Source organism: Colias croceus, chromosome 7 (assembly GCF_905220415.1).
Source record: "Colias croceus chromosome 7, ilColCroc2.1".
NCBI classification, from domain to species: Eukaryota; Metazoa; Arthropoda; class Insecta; order Lepidoptera; family Pieridae; genus Colias; species Colias croceus.
Window position 1 is genome coordinate 10759990 of NC_059543.1, and position 22657 is coordinate 10782646.

Genomic DNA, 22657 nt, shown 5'->3' on the forward strand with positions numbered 1-22657 from the left:
TAAGAATATATTCTACCGTTACCTTACAATTGGCATCACAAATATAAAAAAAAATATATAAAAGGGAAAGCTATGATTTAAAAGAACCTACCTATCTATTTCCCTTCTATGAATTTAAAAACTAAAATACATTATATTATGGAACTAGATGTTTTAAACAGTTTACAATCCATGACCGTCGGTTTTCACAATATACCTACCTATTTTATAAATTCCATTTTTATATCTATTCGAATATTTAGATCTATACAATTATTATTGTACTCACTAAACTCAAACAAGAAAGTAAGTAATAAAAGTGTTAAAGTAAAGTATATAATTGCCACTTTTCTAATTAATTTTTATTACAATGCTTAAAAAATGCAAAGGAACTTTCACGAAACTAACTTTTTTTTAAAAAGATTGGACGATTCATGTCGACGATTCTATTTTGTTTTATTTAAAAAATAAACTCAGGAATTGACCTTTTCTTTATTATAAATGGATTTTTACGATGTTAGCACTATTAACGTCATGTTATATATATTTTTTAAGTCTATTTACGGTAAATCACTTCCTATGAAAACATTACATTTATTTACGTCACATTTATAAGTCATATCGCAAACGCATCGTGATATTCTAGATTTTTCTAGAATTATGCTATGTTTGTTATAATTAAAATAATCGCGTATAAAACATCAATCACCATTGATAATTCAAATTTGCCTTTTATCAGTGGACACACGAGATAACCAGAGAAAAGTAAAGATAACACGTAATAATTTAGAGATATGTCGCTCAAAGCACTAAGCCTCATGAATGGATCTACTTCAATATATACTGCAGAAAAAAAAATCCTCTTCTTGCATTTCGGCTATTGCATTCAATAGTTAGGTATTTCCGAATCATAGCAGCTGACATTCACGTGTAAAATCCTAGTTCACAGTTGAACGTAGACAAATAGCTGGCGAACATTTTCCTGTCCATGAAAAGCACTATCTGCCGCGGTCGATTAGCAACTAGGTTGCATTCCGGCAAAGGTTGTGCGTGTTCTCACGTACCACCTTCGGGTGTACAGCAATCGTGTCAAACCGCTGATAAGGACACCGTTTCCGTCCACTTTTCATTTCTACTTGGACGTGAAATCGTCCCGATAATAGCGACGTTCATTACAATGGTACACTCGTATTTGTCACAAAATTCTTGTCTATGTCGTAATCAACCAGAAAGAAGTTAAACTTTCATTTAATACGAAAACGCAAGAAGCGTGACAAATTGCGTCGAATAGCCAACATATTGCATTGTTAATTAAAAGGAAATGTTTATAATACGTGTTCTACGTGCGCCACATCAAATTTATAAAATGATCATGAAACGGTTGAAAGGCAAATATTTTTACGACTTTGATAAATACCGTGGCGAATGTAGCGGCCGAGTAAACAAAGCTGATAATTTTTATTTTTAATGTCTACAAAGTAACGTAATGCCTGTGCGCTAGCAGTGTAAGTGATATTTATTTCAACTATAAATTTTATTTTATATCGACACACATAATGAATCCGATTATGTGTTACAATATTTAAATAGAATTTTATCCGTTTATCAAAGTGTGACCGAGAAGTTAAAATATCACTTTGCCAATAGGAATCTTTTCTTGGCATTGCGTCGCGCTCGAGTTGTATTTCGCAGCGTAAAAGCGCATTTTCAAATTACTCGCGATCCCGTGACCAGTCATTCAGCCCACGCACGCTAAATACAAACTTTTTCTCTAATATCGTGCCCGATTTGGATATATGCCATTCCTGACATCACATGATTCGAACTTACCTTCATGTCGTCGAGCATATCGCACGCCGAGATGAGCGACGCGGTGTCTGGAGTCACTTTGATTACGCCCATCGTGGTAGCACAATACGGGAGTTCAACACGGATGACCGTTTACGTGTAACGTCCCGAAAGTTAGCTAGCCAGTTAGTTATCTGTAAGCGAGTAACGCGTGGTTGTTTGGGACACGGTGCGCGAGACGTACTCACGCAGTGACCGAGCCGCGCGGACTGTGGGACTGAACGCAGAGTGCCGGCTTCGCGACTCGAGTGAAAGGGTCGCGACGTCACGGCCACGATAACGCTCAACTTGTTGCTACACCTTCCCTCTCTTTCACATTCACTGCGCCGTGTGTAGTTTCATCTCGCTTCTTTTATTTAATTTGATTTTACGTATTCACATACTGGAGTACGCATTATGGTTTCACACAATAATTCAATATCAATTATAAATTTGAATAATTATGAAAAATTGAGGGCTTTAAATTATGCATCTCCTGTACTATTTCGCTACAGCCTGCCGTAGCGTGTGACGTAGGACGCTACGGTTGTAGCGGTGACGTCACAGTCGCTACGCAACGGGATATTCTACGTAAGCGGTTTTACAGCGATTTCAATTATTTTCAATAATAAAATTGATTGCCAGTTGAAGTGGCAAGTTACGAATTTAACTGCGTAATTGCAATAAAACATAAGTGAGATTAAGCACATTAAGACTTTTTATACAAATAGTCTTGAAAACTGTGTATTTTTTGCGAAATGCATATCATATTCGCCTTGTTGTAAATGTTGCATTTACTGTTGATTGTATTATTTTTGTATCTTTTTAATTATTTACATACGTTATTCAAGCTCAACATATATCAACAATCAAGTCAAGATAATATGTACGATTATACATATTTTATTATCCTTTGAGGAATTTTAAGGCATGGATCCACATTAACCGACCACTTAGTAAATAAAATTGAAGTAGGTTTGTAAATGTCACTATCGTTAACATTCAATATTCAATTTTGAAGTAAATTTAATAATAAGCGATTTATTGGATTATTTATTTCACTTTTTTCAGCCAAATTATCATTTCGAGATATTTTGGTTATAAGTAGTGTTTATTTTTTATAAACTTCGTAGTTCGTACTTATGTTTATTTGTCTACTACTTTTATACGGATTCCATTTAAAGAGTTTAAGTATCTCTATATTAAATTGTACGCAAAAATTTAAAAGCAAGTAATATCAGACACAAAATTAAGAACTAGTTACTGTAAACAAGCAAAAACTGTAAGAATAAATGTACAAACATGTCGTTGTTTTGCAGTTCGGGTCGAAAGTGAGTTTGTTTTTGTGTGACATCAATGGTTCATACCTATTGTAAGAAATTAAATAGAATAATATCCATTGATTACTTATTCCTGGTAAGTACTAGGCTTCTTTGGAAGATAATCTATCCTAATAGCAAAAATGATTTATATTTGTATATCCACATTTTATGCCCCTTAAAAATAAGGTATACCTATGCTATTAATTTATTTATCACTACATAGTAGGTATGCTTATATCTTTAAAATAACGCAACGGATTATGATGCGGTTTTTTTAAATAGATAGAGTGATTTTCGAGGAAGGTTTTAGTATATCATATATTGGGTTTAGACAAAGCGAGCGAAGCCGCGGGCGTGTCGCTTTATAAATAATACAGAAGGCGTCTTGCAAAGAAAAACTCCTTGCATATTAGGGTGGAGTGTCGTTGTATGAAAAAAAAAAAAATTTGTTAACTCGTAATGGAACTATTACCAAAAGTTGTGTTAATGTATAGATCTTCTATAGCCAAAATATTTTTGAAATTGGTCAATTAGAAATACTGCCCCAAGTAACTTCAAGTTTGAGAAATTTCAAAAATTTCGAGAATTTTTCTCCCTTTGTTTTTTATAATTTAATAAGATTTCTAAAACTTTGTAATACAATTTAGGTTAGATAAAAGTCAATCTTTCAATATTATCGCCTAGGACATCACTAGTACCACCCCCGCGACCCCCGCGGTCCCGCTAGTTACTGGCAAAAAACGGAAATTTTTTAAATTTCAGTGCGCGTCGACCATTGTGCCTGATATATCTAACGTACAAGATTTGAGCTCCGATCAACAGTAGATACCTGTATGATATTTGTAAGGCTATTAATTGCGGTCATTGTAGTATAAGTTTATCCAAAAAGAATCCTGGCAAAATTGTTCATTCCAGGTGGCTTACGATGGCAAACAGACTACTTAGATTATACGTTTCGACAACGTCTCCTACGGAAAACCTAAATACACTTGGTAACATTTATTTTGAATGTTTACGCGCCTATGTGGTTTTTCATTGAAACAAAACCAACATGTATTTATGGTGCAAAACATTTGCATAAAACCATTATTCTTTCGAGTTACCTCCCCGAACACCTGAAAATGATAGTAGATCCAGTCATACAACGAAATGGTTTCTTTGGTCATACAGAGAATATTTTGTTGGCTATGTTGGCTGTCGTAAGAAAAAATATAAGAGTTTTGGCACTACGTAAAATCCTTAAGGCACGTGATTCAGCAGTTAGGGGCGTGAGAGAATTTAAGGTTCCTCAATTAAATTTCAATGCTGTTGACTACATTAACATCGTCATTTGGAATGATGTGGTCGTCACGGAGCCTCCAATTTGAAAAAAACATAAGCACAAGCATAATATTCGAGTGCATTGAGACGCCTGAAAAAATTGATCATTTTATAATACCTCTTCTAAAAAAGTACCCTTGTCACACCCAAGCTACAGAGAGGTGTGTTAAAATAGTAACAGAAGCCTCTGCTGCAGTGTGTGGTCCAATAAGAAGGGATGGATTCATACGAACCCGCCTTCTATCAAGTAAAATTATGCCTGTTTTTGAAACAAAAAAAGATTACAAAACACATTGATTTTTTTATTTTTTTCCAATTTTTTTTGTCGAAATAATCGTTATAATTTTCCATAATTTAGTTCCATGTTTTTATAATTATGATAATACGGGTAGTTTCTAAGCTAATAAAAGTAATTTTTATTGAAAATTTACTGTTTTATTAATCTCCATCAAACATCTAAATATTGTCTAAAAAGTGTATTTTCTCAAAATATCAGAGGGCTTGGGGCAGTATTTCCATAAATATATCAAGAAATTTAAATATACAGTTTTAAATGTAATCATATCTGACAACTTTTGGCAATAGTTCCATTTCGAAATTCCAAAAAAAAATATTACGCTCCACCCTATTGCATATATAGAACATTAAGAGGCAAATACAATTAGTTACTGGATTGGGTTTACAGTTAGATATTGGGTTGAGGTCATCTACATTATTGTTATACAGCGCTGATTTACAGTACTGTACTCAATAAATAAAAATATATGCTAATATTTAATAATAAATGCTAATTTAGGTATCTGTTTTTAAACTATTTTTATAGAATCAGAATAACAGATTTTTGTGTTTACCCACGTGCATATTACGTTATATGTAGAGTCTATGTCCCACTATAAGCAAACGAGCGTATAGGTTATTATTAATATCTATAGATGGATACTACAGTTTACATCCTTTTTAAATACACTACTAGCGGTCGGCCTTCGCCCGTGATACATATTTCGCAATAAAAGGTAGTCTATGATCTTTCTCAGGGTCTAAAGATTGTCTGTGCCTAATTTCATCAAAATCGGTCCAGTCGTTTATGCGTGAAAACCATACATGTCCCTAGTACATAGATAAAAACCTTTCCTCTTTACAATATTAGTATGGATTAAATATTTTCATATGACATTCACTACCAAATACTTAAAATTTTCATTCTTTAATTTCGTTCATAAAGAACTATAATGCTAATCATGTGAATTATTAAAACTTGACAAAAAATATTATTTTTTATTGTACTTTGAGATTTTTGTTTTTATTAAAATTTGTATGACTCAACCGTAAATTTATTTTTCCCGAGTGTAAATGAATTGCGATAATAATGTTATTCTGACGTAGATATTTCTCATTACACATTGAAAAAAAAAACATGAAAAAAGCGGTAACAACATTGCACAAAGGTATATAAAAAGTAAAAACATAGGTATTATAAAGATTGCGATATGCGAAAATAATTTTAAGCCATGAAAATGATTTCTAAGAAAAACATATTTTGAAATCGTCTATCTAAATCGCTACCATAAAAATTGTTTTATTTAAATATACACTAAAAAAATTATATAAACATTTCCTAAAACAATCTTCAGCAACAAACAACATTTTGAAAACATTTCAATAATTATTTGTGACATTACCATTTATGTAAATCCGTAACGCGTAAAAGCTAAATGTTGCCGGCGTTTATAGCTGTCATGTCAAATTGCTCGCATCAATCATCTCGCAAGATAACATGTTTACACCATATTCCCACTTGTTGGCTTAAGGCAATTATTTTAAACATTAATTTACCGAAACGTGCTGGTAATGGCAACACTGCTTTTTACGCCATTAATTTTTATCAATTATGTTTACTTTAAATTTGTTTATTTAATAGCATTCATAAAATTTTATAATCTCATAGAGATAGAACTGTGGGCTACTTTCGACTTATCTTTTAATTAATATAGAAATAAATTTTATAAACATAACAAAATTTTTAATGGGACGTAATAAAATAAGAAATTTAATTATTAAGTTATGTAAGGTTCGTAAAAATTTATTAACAGTTCAATGCCATTATATCTTTAAACACGAACTTAATGTTTTTATTATATTTACACTAATATTTTACCGAAGGATACTTTAACAAGAATATTATAACCACTATACAGGGTGTCCCACTGTTGGTATACTAAGCTCAAAGGTGGTTATAATTTTGCATGCGCTGAGTACGTAAAAAATAAATAAATTCCAAACGCATTTTTTTTTTCAAATAGATGAATTCTTAAAACTCTATGTTTTACACCCATAACAAGCAACCCGCTCAACTTTGCCACTAGCACGTGAACTATCGTTTAAGATTATGTTTTCATAGCCAAATGCTCAAATTAGAGAAGCGGTATATGCCGTCTGCGCGAAGCTAGAGAAGAAAACATGGATTTTCAGGAAAAATTTTGATCGGCGTATGCAAAACTAGAAGTCCCTTCGCGCTTAGTATACCAATAGTGGGACACCCTGTATAGTAAGGATAGGCAAGAATAGTAAGAAATAGTAACATTTTTTTGCTGAAGACGTACCTATTGTAGAATCAGTTGTTTTGTAGATAATACATCAATTGTACTAATTACAATGCATTGGATACATATCCAATGCATTGTAAGGTATTGTAAGGAATAACGCACATTTTATGTACATACATAAAATGTGCGTTATTCCTTACAATACCTTGATTAAAGTAACTCAATAAACGATTATTTTAAAGTAACATGTTTTTATTTTACTAAACTATACGCTCGCGGCAGTACAACCTTAAAAACTCTACATAATATTTAAAAAAAAACCGCTTCTCAATCAGTTGAGTATAGTTTTACAGATTTAAGCACAAATATAGGGCGGACAGGCAGCGACTTATATTTTATACTATGTAGTGATAAATAAACGCAACAAAATGAAGTTCAACCAGTATAGGTTTAAAAAGCGGTAAAGGGTAAAAAAGGCTAATAAACATTGAACAGAGGAAAACAGATAGGCCTTGGTACAAAGCAATGAAAACGAAAGTTATTGTGCATTAAAAAGTAGGGCGCTGTCAAGGTGACAGCTATTAACTCTTGATGAAGCGACGAGCCTTCGGTGTTGCTATAAACGAAATATGTTTTTTTTTAGATGGGTATAATGACCCTGGCAATCAATGCACTCGAACTTGATGGTAGTGCAGCTACTATATTATATTTTGGCATTGAGATTTTTCTTATTCCAAGATGACAAAAGGTGTAAAATATTTTTCGTAGGTTTATAAAATTATTTTTCATCTGTCTGAGAATATTTAAAAATAAGCTCGCCAAATTATACCTTTAGGTATTTATAGTGATGTGTATTTAATATTTACTGCGCCGAAGTTGTTTATCCTTTCTCTCCTTCTCCATTGAATATTGTTTTGTTTCAACCGCCGTAGTTATTTTCCTACGCCTTAAATTTATTTATTTATTTGCCTGAATTACTAAAGGGTTTAATTATTTTCCCTTCAAAACAATCAACAACCTTCACCCACCTCAGTTCAACTTGAATCACGCAGTTACTATATTACTTAAGAAATCGTTCAAAGACTCATTTATTAGAAAAGAATTATTTATTTACGCATTTTATACGTCATTATTACACGGAACATAACGTTCGTTGTACTTTCATACTTTCTTTTCTATTTATAGTATTAAATATTAATATAATAACAATTAATTGCAAGTGTGGCATTAAATTAATATATTATAATTTAAACTAAATTACATATGATTAAAAGTCATAATCCAAAAAGGTTGACATGTTGGCTTGTTAGCCGTCACCTATATTTTTTTTTATCGACGCATTTGACGATAGGTACTGGCTGCATTAAAAAAACAAACTCGAATTTTTAAAAATGGAATTCGTGCAATATGTCTTCTTGACAGCTCTTGTTTCTTTTCGAAACATTAGGACAATAGGCTCATGACCTCAATCTAACGGTATAGAAAGATATGTAAATGTTTGTACCCGGCTTTATCTAATAATAGTCGGTACTCAGACATAATTAAAGTCGCAAGGTTGTCGCAAATCGACAGTCACGGATCTACGGCGCCCTTGAGGGCCGGCCCTCTATGGTACGCGGATACGAAAACAATTTATAACATTATGTGTGAGAATTGTAATATTTAATACACTTAAAGCTTAATTCCTATTACATGGTATATATTGTTACTAGCTGTGCTGCGCGGTTTAACGCGTAGTGCTTCGTTCTTATTGGTCTTAGCGAGATGATGTACTTACAGCCATCCTCGATAAATGGGCTATCTTATACCGAAATAATTTTTAAATCGGACCAGTAGTTCCCAAGATTAGCGCGTTCAAACAAACAAACTCTTCAGTTTTATAATAATCCTATAGATACGCTACATGCGTTCTTAAAAAAATGAATCAAATTATTTTTCCGTCTTATAAATTACTTACAAAGGATCGAAGAAAGTGGCGATAAAGTTATTATTAAAATAGTGATTATATTTTAGTACTTATTCATTGATAAAACGATATCTGTTGGTAGGTAATTGAACTAACAAGTATGTATAGAAAATAAACACCGCATACAAAAAATTGGCATCGCTACCACTTTTAATATGTGCTACCGCATTGCTCGGAATATGTGCCAACTTCTGAACTCATATTATATAACTGAACCTAAATGGCTATATACTCATTTCTATGAATCATGATGTTCCATATATGTCTCTTAGCAAAACGTTTAAAAAATCAGAGAATTTCTTCTTATTTTTTTTCCTTACTTACGAATTTTTATGCGTAGGCCTACGAATATTATTGTACTATCACTACTATCTATATTTATTATTAACGTCAGCATTCATATCTTATGTTTTGTTTTACACAAGTTTTATACTCACTATTACAATTGATGCAGATAAAAATATGACACCAAGTTTATATTTTATGAAATAAATAAATTGTTTTCTAATTGTACCAATGAATATTTAAAATACATCTCCATTGTAAGATATGAATCCTACTCTGGGCAATAATAGATTAACGAATATAATCTGCTCTCCATAGACCTACCTTTTTCACTCAAATTTAATGACAACAGAGGGATTTGGGATCATCTGGACTATTTATACCTATCTTTGTATTTTAATTCAATATTTTTAGGAAAATAATTAATCCATACCACTATTCCCGTCATACATGATACAACCGCATTGAGATCTAAGTTATTGGTAATCAAACTCATCACACATATCAGGCGAAAACGTCTTTACCTATTCATGATAAAAAAAGAAAACGTGACATTACCATTCGCTGAATATTACAGATAACATATCAGACTTATGATAAACATTTCGCGGGTGTGAGCACTAAAAGGTTATAAACATTCATACCACTTAAAACAATTTTTGGCCTCTAAACTCTAATTATTCGATTAATATAACACTCAGTACAAATATATTTTGCAGGTATATGACTTTGACCTAGTTTAACAGCTTGTTTCATTGTAATCAATTATTTTATTAACTGGGCTTTTATGCGTAATGAATATTAAAATTATAAGAGTGAAATATTATAACAGCTGGTATTTTTAATAATTTTCCTTGTTTATTCCAAGGATTAAAATTTCTAATCAGAGGTATTTTTATGATAGAATGAAATACAATGTTACTAGGAAAAGTTACTATAGTATAAATCTATACAAATAATAAATCTGTAGAAGGGTTAATTCCGTACATTGAAAATATTGAAAAAATGAATAGCAGGGGGTGTTACTGGATCGATACCAAACCCAAATATGTGATTAAATTTTTTTATAAGATGTCATTGTCAGAGTTACTCAAAATAGAGAAATAAACTATCCACACGGAGTCGCGGGCGGAAGCTAGTATTATAATACAATCTTAATCACTTCAGCTTATATAGGCATTTCTTATGTAGTAATATTGTATGATTAAATGACTCGTTTATGTAAATTATATCAAGCAAGCAGGATTCAGTCTGGTACAACCTTACCGTATCTAAGCCGTTGACCGGAACTCAACTTACTGGAATGTAATTCAGAACCTTCTAAGAAATATTTAATCTAAACTTATTGTTTGGGACCAGTGTTGGAATAAACACAATATTTATCTCACAAAATTAACCAAGTAGCTATGTTTTTATTTTAATGAGCGAGATGTGACTATTCTGAAAGTAAATAACATTGTTCTGTGTTTGTTTTAAACATTGTTACTTACTATGAATTTAAATTTACTCTTTTCATTCAAATAACATTATTTTCATAAATAATGGATATAGATATGTCTTCTTAAAACTATCTAATTTAAGACCTTCGACTTTCGAGGACTACATAATTTAATTGTTTTAACCTTTAAAATATACCCTTAAAAACAAATGAAACGATTATGAAAAGTGAAAATCATACCGCAATAAGTCACAATTTGTTCAACTCAGGAATTCTGTTATTGTTAAACACGACCTTGCTTTGTTACTGGGAAATGCGTATAAATACTGCAACGTACTATCGTTCGTAGTAATTAGCTATTTATGTATTTCTTATTGTGTTTTTTCTTTTATTGGAGCATGAATCAACGGGGAAGTTCCATAGAAACAGATGTGGGTGGCAATCTATTGCTGATCTTTACTATTATAAATATTATCTATTCATATGACATACATATTATTATAGAAATACTAGCGGTCCGCCCCGGCTTCGCCCGTGGTACATGTTTACGTTTTCTCTACATAAGATCTATCCTCGTACTTCAAGAAATATAATAAAAAAAGAATTATCGAAATCGGTTCAGCCGTTCTCGAGTTATGCGCTTACCAACACATTTTGCGATTCATTTTTATATATAAAGAAGATGTAAAGTACAAATAATATGTATGTTTACAGATTATGTAAAAAAGAAACGTATACAATTTATAGTTTGAAGTTGATTTGCAATTATCCGATATCCTTTCTCGGACCTCGTGATAAAATCAATTCTATGTTTCTTATGTTAATCTTTCCATAGACGTTAAGAGACAAATAAAAGTTATCTATAATTTAATTAAGTATTACGAAACTGACACGACATCCGCCCGCCTAACAACAGGAATTTCCTAATACCACATTTTTTATTCAATTTAAACTATTTTATAACAACGTATTTGTTTTGGTATGTTGTGGTCTAAAATGTAGTCTATGCCACCAAGAAATGTTCCAAGTAACAATACAAAAGTAAAATGAAACCCGTTTCGCATTGTCAAGGCATCACGTGTGAACGAGTGGACCGATTTCGATAATTCTTTTTTTTTATTATATTCCTTGAAGTACGACGGACGACGGTGGTTCTTATGTAGAGAAAACGTAAATATGTACCACGGGTGAACCCGGGGCGGACCGCTAGTACAGAAATAATTGAAAAGTAACAATTAGAAAATATCTTAAAGACAAGTCTCACGAATAGTTCGCGTCCATGACTCTGAACAAAATGTTTTGATAAGGTGACAGCTGATAGCGGTTGATAAGAGCCGCATTATAAACAACAATATTTTCAAGGTCTTGGGAATTTTTTATCGACTTTCCATTTAAATGCAATTACTTAGGCTTTAATTGAATCAAGTACAGGAAATGAGCGAGAATAATTTTATATTAGCATTAATAATAGGTGTAGGTAGTTGTCTATTAATGTTATATATATAATTTAACATGTTATAGCTAAAACTTTATTTAAATAAAACGCTCACAAGTCTTTTATGCTATTGATTTTTGTCTAACAGAGTTGAGATTGAAATTAAAGATGGTTTAACTGATTTTAAACGCGATTTATTCATAACTAGCTGCTCCGCGCAGTTTCACCCCCGTGGCTCCACTCCTGTTGGTCGTAGCGTGATGATATATGGCCTTCCTCGATAAATGGGCTATCTAACACCGAAAGAATTTTTCAAATCAAACCAGTAGTTCCCGAGATTAGCGCGTTCAAACAAACAAACAAATCAGCTTTATAATATTAAATCTATACATTTAATCAACCCGACGTTTCCACTTCATCGAGCGTGGTTACGGGGAGATAAAATAAATTCCTTTAAAAAGTCTTTAATTACCTACTAAGTAAATCTACTCAAGACTCGCGTATCTCAAAACATTATAAATACCAATATCACACGTGCTCAATTTAAGTAAGTACATTTGATTATAACTTGCTAACGTCAACTAAGATAACATCAAAGGGGTACCTAATTCAATGTAATTTCAAATTATCTACAGGTATTGATATAGTTTTCTGTTGCAAAATAATGCGCAACCACTTCATTCTTATATTCGGATTTTCGAATTATCTTAGATTGTATGATGTAAAAATTACGTAGTGATGAAAGATTGAAGAACTAATAAAAATTTCATATATTTTTTAACACGATTTTATTAGCTGCCCCTGTGTGCTTGTGTTTCTATGTAACTGACCCCTTTAGACTCGGTTCTAACCCATTTTAACGCACAGGTTTAATTCATAAGGGGCAGATTGAATTCAAATTTTGTACACATCAATGATAGGTGATAATGCAATAATTCCATGAGTTTATACCATATTAATTTATTTATGTTAATCCAATCCTTTATCTCTTTCGCGCCATTTATATAAATATTAACATTTTTAATCCTCTATATAAATATTTACATTTTTATCAACAGTACCAAAAAAACAATATATCAAGGAACTGTTAATATCTGAAGAAGTATTTTATTATAAACAAGAGCTCTTTACAAAACCACATTTTGCTCTTAAAATGTCAATAAAGGCCCGGGGTGATGTCAATACCAGAGATTCTGTTTAAAAATGGCTACTCGTATAATAATTATATAAAAATAGGCGGCTTTTTATTGTCACAGTACTGGTACAAGGTAATTAAGGTATTAAATTGCTTTTGTTAATGCTGTACCAATTTATTGTGTCTTAATAATTATGTTGTCATGAGCTTTTCATAAGCCTGTCTTGAGCCTGTTTATTACAGTGACAACAAAGTCTACTCAAAACATGAATTTAGGCAAATAAATATGTATTTCAGTAGAAAAAATATATTTATAGGTCATAAAATATAACAAACTCGGTTTAAAAAAACTCAATCAATTCGAACGGTAACAGAACTAGCGTATAAAAATGAATTTTATTGAATAAACAATAGCTATTTTATGGTATCGCGTCAATGTTCTCAATTTTACGTCAATCGGTTGATTAAAACAATGACATCATGATGTATGGTACATACATTTCTATAACTCCTGAAGAAAAATACTAGAATAATTAATATTGAATTTAAATTACAATAAAGTAGAACTTAATTTTTGGGATAATGAGAAACAGTCCTGTCACTTCTATAACTTCTTTACTCTGTTAAAATTTTGGGTACAAATTTCAGGATGAGGACTAATTGGCTCATTTGTTTACCTATCTCTATATAAATCTAATATATTTTAACTGTAAATCAAAATAAAAACTTGTAGATCACATTTGTAGACTCCTATTCTTCCACAATCGAAAAAATAATAAACTATTCGGTTTTTAGCTTGCATTTTAAAACTTCCGAAAGATAAGGTGCTAAATAACCTTGAAAAATCGTTTGATTTTCATTCATAAATTGTATATTCAGTTTTAAATCGATAGATTGGCAGGTCGAGATAAAATAGTAAATATGTATATATGGTATATTTAATATCGGTCTACGAAATTTTGCAAGTGAAAGGCCACGAAGGTCACGGAGTCAGGTTTTATGCAAATAAATGTAATCCAAACTGACAGATTACGGGGAACTTTGGCTATATTGAATAACAATTAAATTCGGTTATGATACTTATCTTAAAATTCTCCTTTGGCGTGTTAAATCACGGGTATAATTCGATCAATTCATCTATTAGAAAGAATATTTTTATATATTCAATTAGTCAGTAGAAATATGTTTACTGTTTAGTAAAGAATGTTGGTAAGTTAAATTCTAACTTTTATAAAAGTACTAGCGGTCCGCCCCGGCTTCGCCCGTGGTACATGTTTACGTTTTTTCTCCATAAGAACCACACTCGTACTTCAAGGAATATAATAAAAAAATAATTATCGAAGTCGGTTCAGCCGTTCTCGAGTTATGCGCTTACCAACACATTTTGCGATTCATTTTTATATTATAGATTAGTTTTGGTTTTCAAGCGAATATTTAATTGAATGTTGCGAAATGGTATGTCTAAATCATTAGATAGTCTTTGTTTTGTTATTGAAGTTTTGAATTTGATTTTTATATTTTTTACATTTTTGGATATCTATTGTTTTTAAAATTCATATCTAATCATTAATATATGGTTGTTAATTTCCAAGTGCAAATGTTATAAATATCGGCCATATTTTTTGTATACCTAGATAAGAACTCTCTTTATTTTAAAACACTCGATAAATTTCATTATCAAAACGTCAATTTATTAAAAATGTGATAAAAAGTATTATTATTATCGTTATATTATGAGCTGAATAATTTTTCTTTAAAACCAACATTAATTTTCCATGTACATTTTAATGGACATATATGATATAACCGCAAACAAACAAGGCTATATATCATATTTATTTTTGCATTTTATTAAATAACAAATTATCGTTAATGTGAACACGTCTAATTGTATTGCCGTTACTCTATCGCGTACAATCTTAAGTGAGAATGACTTAATAATTACTTGATAAGTCAATTTCAACATAATTTTATATTGTCATAGCAACGGTGTTTATTGTAGAGGAAAATTTAACAATTACATCTATGTATAATAACTTAATGTATCTGTATATTAATTCTTTAACATTCATAAAAGTTGACATTATACCAGTAGGGAAACTTCATGTAACACGTTTGAAATGGTTCACGCACACAAGCGTGTTTACAAGAATCGTAAGGGTATTTATCACAATTGACAGTTAGAAGAATACCCTTACGATTCTCGTAAAGACGCTTGCTTGTGTGCGTGAGCCATTTCGAACGTGTTGTATGAAGTTTCCCTACTGAGTGTGATATTATCTCTCTATCTAGATTATCATTTGTTTTTGTGGTATTTATAAAACACTTCGCTATTTTATTAGGGCTTGAATAATCGTTATTTAATCTGTAGCAGACCATAACAAAAAAACCATGTATTAGTATTTAGTACAAGTCGGAAAGCCTCAAATTTCACGCATCAATTAATGAGGTAAGCGCATATAAAACAAATGATTTAGGATCCTCATTTGTCAGTTTTCAGTCCACGTCGTTTATAATGGATTAATTGAGTTTAAGTATCGTGTTATGTGTGTATTTTTACATGTTTAATTACGTTAATTTATACATTTAATGGAGTAACAAGTGATAATAAAATTGTATACATAGTTTTGGTACATGCTTCTTGTTAACATAAAAATAACTAGATTGACAGTAATTCAAAACCAAAGGCCAAATGTAGTTACTTTTTTATCCAATATATTGTGATTTAATCAAATTTGACGGGACCACGTCGGCCTGACATTACAGAGATGAGGGCCAAATCTGTAATTGAACCGGAATGTAAACAAAACAGATTAAAAAATAAGCAAACAATATATCGAATTTACACAATAAAGGTCATTTTTCTTGCCGCAAATTGGCACGCTTTCCACAACGTCGTCACGGCAAACTCGACAAAAAATAGAGAAATTTATTTGGTGGCAAGGTCGATATTTCCTCGCATATTTTCAGCCTTGACGACGGATCTGAGTTACCGAAATGCGAGACGAGGCTTTCGAATAACAGGGGCAGAGGAAAACGATACTCCCGAAGCTGGTTTTGTAAATTACAGGAGTATATTTTGCAAAAACGTTTCACTGATTAGGGACAAAGGCTTGTCACGGTGTGTGATAGCCTTGATATCCTGAGGGTTCAAATTTAAATAACGGGTTTTTGAGGTTTATTCAAATTGTTAGTTTTTTATATTATAAATTATAATATTATGTGTCTTTCTAAAACACACAGCGTTGGATGAAGAAAGCAGTCTATGAATCCTATATATCTCTATGCAAATTGGGTCACCTTACCAAATATCGATGGATCTTTCACCTCACTAGCAAGAGCGCGTCCCTAGTATGGCATCTGTCATCATCGCCTTTGACGCGCTGTCATCTTCCAAGCTCCATAGCGTTTATGAATTCGTGCGCAATAACATCGCGCAGAATATAATTCTCGAATTCGAATATATATAATTATAATTCTCGAATATTAAGTGTGATAAAACACACACGCGTTAAATTTTAGTGTTTTTCTAGTGAAAAACGGAATTAGTTCCAATACGAAACACAAAAGACCACGTTGTCGGAAGGAAATTCGAAAACCGGTGCTTTGGTATGTATAATAGTGGCGGGAACTCTTTTTCGTCCTCGGAGGACGAGAGAAGTAATGGTTCGTCACTGCCCAAGAGACCGGGAGACGAGAAATTCCGTAAGTACAATCAAACTTGTCAGAACATGTCCGGACTCGTGCATAGATTTTCATCCAGCACGTGGCATACATTTCACAGTATTTGACACAAATACATCAATATTTAGATGTAGGTAATTAATAAAACACAATGCATGCCTATAATGAGATCACTACATTATCATCGGGTTTCTTTATCATACACAGGCACATTGGTTACTGTGTCAAGTATTGCTTTTAACCAGACTTGTGAAATAGCGTTAGGCTACCTAGGTAGAAGGTACTTAGGTATAAGGAATCCACCGTGATCCCCTCTGGCTAACGAGCCCCAGCACTCAGCAGGTAGTGAGGCATCTCAATCACTTAGACCATTCAATTGTAACTACCTCAACAAAAGTGAGTACCTACTACTTAGTGCCCACTGACTACATAAATAATTCAAGACAATTAAGATGTACTTAGATTTTAGATAGTTAGTTACAAAACCTGTCTATCACAATATTCTAAAGAGAAGAAATTGTTAATTAACTATTTTAATATTATTTCAATATTGATACATGTCACATATAGATTTTACATTACTTATTATAGGATATGATATAGAGTGTATAATATGAGCAACAGTCTCACACAATATTCAGTAAGAGCTACTTATTACTGCAAGTTGAGATTACCTAATTTATCTTATGGTAAATAATTCTTAACATAAGGAGCTTATTTTCATAGCCAATTGATACCAGAATAAGCTTTGATTCTATGGGTACTTATTTGAATAGTAGTGAAAAATCATAAGAAATAGACATTGCAGATTATAAGAGGTAGATATGTTTATATACATTATCATCATCAAGGACCCATATTTACTGTATCCCCGAACAGTTGAATGAGATCATTCTTGGTTATAATGTTACTGATGATAATGTTGTTTATCTAGTTCCTTTCTTACTTAAGTGAAAGAGCTTGCCTTAAAATTAACACTCAGGTGTGATAACAATTCTATAATATCAACAGTAAAGTAACCAAAATCTTTGTATTTTTTATTTGTATCTTCTACAAAAATATGTACTGAAAATATGTACAAGGCGTCCTTAGCCATGATTAGCTTAGTATGGTTATGCTGAAAGAACTGTGTCCAGAAAGACCCAGAAAAATATATGCCATACTTACATTCAGATATGCTTCTGGCAATAAGAGCTGATGGCTCCGCCAGGTTGATATTCAACCTGAGACACCTAAACACCTAGGTATTAACCAGGTAATTTTGATACAGATCACAGATTATAACGGTAATTAAACATTTTATCATTTTACAAAGCCAGGATTGTCTTGTAAAATTAGACATCATTGGTAACAGTAATGAGATTCTCACAAGGTCAGGATTGGCTTGTACAATCAGGCATCATTGGCCTATTTTCTGCCTGCATATGGCAGCCATTTCAAATGGTCGCGGAGACCCTACAGGCTGGAGGTGCCCTCCTTCTGTTTTATTTAAGCTATTAAGTTTTGGTCTATTGAGACCGTTGCAAAATTAACTTCACAGGTCTTGTAGACTGTGAGGATTTTGGAAAAGCTTAATTGGCACTACAGCCACATAAAGTGCCTTCTGATTTAGTTGGACAATTATCTTTTGGGTCTACCATGACTAATCCAATTTAACTTCACAGGTCGCGGAGACCATGGAGGTTTTGGTAAAGCCTGATTGGCAGGACTATTCCAATTCAACTTCACAGGTCGCGGAGACCATGGGGGTTTTGGTAAAGCCTGATTGACAAGACTATTCCAATTCAACTTCACAGGTCGCGGAGACCATGGAGATATTGGTAGAGCTTGATTGGCACTCCAATCACAAAAAGGGCCACAGCCCTCTGATTTAGTTAAACTATCAGGATTATTCTAATAATTTAACTTCACAGGTCTCGGAGACCATGGAGATTTTAGTAAAGCCACAGAATGAGCTACAGCCTTCTAGTTAGACAATTATCTTTTCGTCTACAAGGATTGTTCCAATTAACTCTACAGGTCCCGGAGACCATAGAGATTTTGGGAAGGCAGGTTTGGCACATCAATTACAAAGTGTACATTGTAAGCCTGGATACTTGTGCCTCATGTGTAATACTATAGAAATGTCTGTGTTATTGCCAGTCCCAAAAGCCTCAAAGATAGAGCATACTGTGGTAGTCATTAAAAGGACCATGTCTTGCACTAAATAAGAGTTGCAGACAGTTCTAGACATCTAACACTGAGAGGACTGTACAGTTGTCGCCTCCAGGTATTTCTCTAGAGTTTCGCGCACAGCAGACCAAGAGAGAAAGGCTTTCCCTCTACATGCTATACAAGACTTAAGAGTTGTGGAAAAGAAACATAGACAGAAATGTAATAGTCTTTGTAAAAGAACAAGTTTCTCACTTCCTAACTACAGATACCGCGGATGCGGGCTGAGTAGGACATCTGAACAGTACTTACCTGTCAGAGAAATGAAGAGGGAAGCAGGGGACTTGGCATTAGAACTTCTGACTTAGATGTCGTGTACCAGATATGCAATAAAAGTGCTTCTGAGTAAATTGCAAGGGGTGCACATCCTGTAGCCCAAGCTATCAATCAGACTTTGGTCGCCCACATACAAAGGTTGCTGACTCTCTTAGCTCTTACAACTGAGTAACTGTACCTAGCTGAAAAGTTGAGAATAACTCTTGGCACGCTTCCAGGACGCCTAAGTGGCCTTTGATTTAGATTGCCTCTCAAGAAATCAACCTGTACCGGAGTGGCTTCTCCTACCTTGTACAACAGGAAATATAATATTTCGGAAGCTCCTGATATGGACCATTTCGCTACCTAAAGGAATGCTTTAGTGCCAAGGCATATTTGCCAAAGCCTGCTCCGAATTTTGCGACATCTGCAGTCGTTGATGGAGCTGACGCCTAGACTGAATATTCCCTTTCAAGGGTAATCCTCCAAGTGCACTAGCGCACCTCGCACCCCGGGACCGGGGCAGATACATAGCACCCAAGGGTGGCTTATGGTTGATATAATAAATAATAATAATATACGGGCATTTCTCCGCAACTCAATGTCAAGCGCCTAAAGATGGCTTATGGTTATTGACTATTATGGTTATATATGGTTATTGACCCGGAAGTCATGAGCACTCAGACCATTGGTGAATGGCCTTACGGCCTTATGGCCCCCCAACTGCTCAGTCAGAAAAAGGGGGGGGGGGAGGGGAGAAAACAGCCCATTGTAAAGCAAAGGAGAAAGAGCAGTTAAGTAGTGGTGCCCCTCCACAGTGCCAACATATGACCCTCCAAGCAGGAGGTGACTTTCATAATGCAATGCTAAAAAAAAAAAAAAAAAGAATGCATGTAATCTAGTACACAGGGATTCTATTTAATTGGCTTAAGTCTATCATAAGCAAGCTCAACCTGTTCATGACATGAACATGACTTCTGAAAACCTCAAAATACAGTTTTTTATCACAGCAAGATAAGATTATAACCTGACCAGAATTTGGATACTAAATGGATACAACAACACATTATCCATCAGGTGGTCGGTTGTGAGGAAACTCAGACACATAGATATGCCCAGTGACCCATGTGGAAAGGTTGGTTCAAGTAACAAAGGACTGATTTTCAATCTTAAAAGTAGATAATTGATTCTTATCTAAATTATATAAAGGGGCGGACCCTTTAACCTTGCAACACAAACCTTTATCTCTGGCTAGTTAAGGTCCCTCCAGATCTTAAAGACAGTAAACATAGCAGCCCTGTCCAGCAGTGGCTTCAAGAATGTGGTAAGGGCACCAACCCGTGGAGGCAGTGGAAGGACCATACAGTCAATTATAAAAGTTTTACTGTCAATCAGTCAATTTAGCCAGTGCCAGTGAGTCTGGTTTACTTTAAGGTAACCTGAAACTGTTTAATTTATTATTTAATTCAGTGTAATTAATTTAAGATCATAGTAATGATCAATGTGTAACAAACATGCTTAATGCTTAAGGTACAGTTGTGTTAACATTGCTTATTATAGTTATTTTATATACAGATGTTATTTACTGTAGTATTTAGCCTTAGAGGCTCCATTGTTTATCCTTGGTGACATTGATCTTCCTTTGAGTTATAATTTTTAAAATTTTATTTTTATGTTATTATTTGAACTTTGATTTGTATCAAAGATATAGAGAAATAATTAAGCAGTTCTTAGGTTCTAAGACTTAGTTCATTAGTATTGGCTTATTGAGAAGATTATCTGAGGAGAATAATTTAAAATTTAGAGGATACCTATATGGTTAGTTCTTACAATATGAAAGAAAAACAATTTTTGTTGTTATTACATAACCCCCTTGTATTGTTTTTAGAATTTAAAATATAACTTTATTTTACAATACAACAGGTTCATTTAACATTCTGTAAGGAATGAAATTTAAGTTGTTAATACAGCACTTAGGTATTACAATATTAACAAGATAATTTATTTTCAACATAGCGTTTGTATGTCTTTCTTCACCAGCAGATATCAAACACATCTTCATCCAACGCTGTGTGTTTTAGAAAGACACATAATATTGATGTTTTGCATTAAAACAAAACATGTATTATGTGTCGAATAAAACACACAGCGTTGCAGTTTACTGCTTGCTGATGAAGATGCTATGGAGCTTGGAAGATGACAGCGCGTCAAAGGCGATGATGACAGATGCCATACTAGGGACGCGCTCTTGCTAGTGAGGTGAAAGATCCATCGATATTTGGTAAGGTGACCCAATTTGCATAGAGATATATAGGATTCATAGACTGCTTTCTTCATCCAACGCTGTGTGTTTTATTCGACACATAATACATGTTTTGTTTTAATGCAAAACATCAATATTATGTGATGTAATACCCTCTTGAAGAATTTGCTTGGTAGAGCGCAGTGCGCATTAATGTAAGTAGTTGTTGGAATTAAAACATTGCTTAAGTATTGGAGAGACCAATTAATATAGAGGAAGGCCATAGACTATCATCACGCCGACCAATTAGGGCGGGGCATCAATGAAAAAAGTTGCAAATTACGCGGTAAATATTGCTTCAAGATCGAAGACGAGGACAGGCTGTTATGATTTTTTTTTTGTAAGTGGATAGAGAATGATGTGAAATTTTATCCACATTAGGAATAATCAATAAACCTATTAATTGTACGTACCTATTTGTCTTTTTAGGTGTTTAAAATATTCTACTTTGCGGATACAATTAAACTGTTGCAATTATTATATTATGCTATAGGATGCTACAATTTTGCTTTACAAAAACCGAATATACCTAATAAATAAATAATATATAAAAACTAAATACATTTATTTTCATTATAATTGTTATCTATCACTCATTAACGATAAGACAAGACTCTTAAATCAGTAATAACTATTATCACATCTAATTAATTAATATCAAAATATTGTAATTATGCAATTGCAAAATATACTAATTAAAAATGAAAGTGAATATTTTGGGGGCTTAAATCCGATATAAATGTTTAAAATAACTTTGTAGCTTTAAAAGTTACCAACTATTTATTATATAGGTATTTATTTATTATATAGGTATTTTATTTACCTTACCAATCCAGCTACTCGGTTTATTGTTACGCAGATTTATTTTTATCTAAAAAGTTATTTTTTGTTTATATTTATGTAAAGAATATTTTATAATTAACGTAAACAAAACAGTTAAAACATTGTAAACAGT

General features: G+C 32.8%; 1 protein-coding gene and 1 long non-coding RNA gene across 4 annotated transcripts in view; one reads left to right on the top strand and one right to left on the bottom strand.

The window, feature by feature from the left end:
- LOC123693104 (terminal nucleotidyltransferase 5C) overlaps positions 1 to 22657 on the bottom strand; it is a 186320-nt gene that overhangs the window by 19808 nt on the left and 143855 nt on the right. Inside the window, exon 1 of one of the 2 annotated variants that reach the window (XM_045638066.1) lies at positions 1810 to 2055. The exons of the other annotated variant lie outside the window; for it this stretch is intronic. Coding sequence (XP_045494022.1) covers positions 1810 to 1881 — 72 coding nt within the window. The 5' untranslated portion in view covers positions 1882 to 2055. Of the gene's footprint in view, positions 1 to 1809; positions 2056 to 22657 lie in introns of those variants that run through there. 2 annotated transcript variants of the gene reach the window in all.
- On the top strand, positions 16465 to 21802 carry LOC123693107. 2 transcript variants are annotated; one of them, XR_006751652.1, is made up of 2 exons: positions 16465 to 20834; positions 21441 to 21802. It is a non-coding gene; the product is annotated as an uncharacterized LOC123693107 (long non-coding RNA). The 2 variants fall into 2 exon arrangements; XR_006751653.1 differs by having other exon boundaries at positions 21444 to 21802.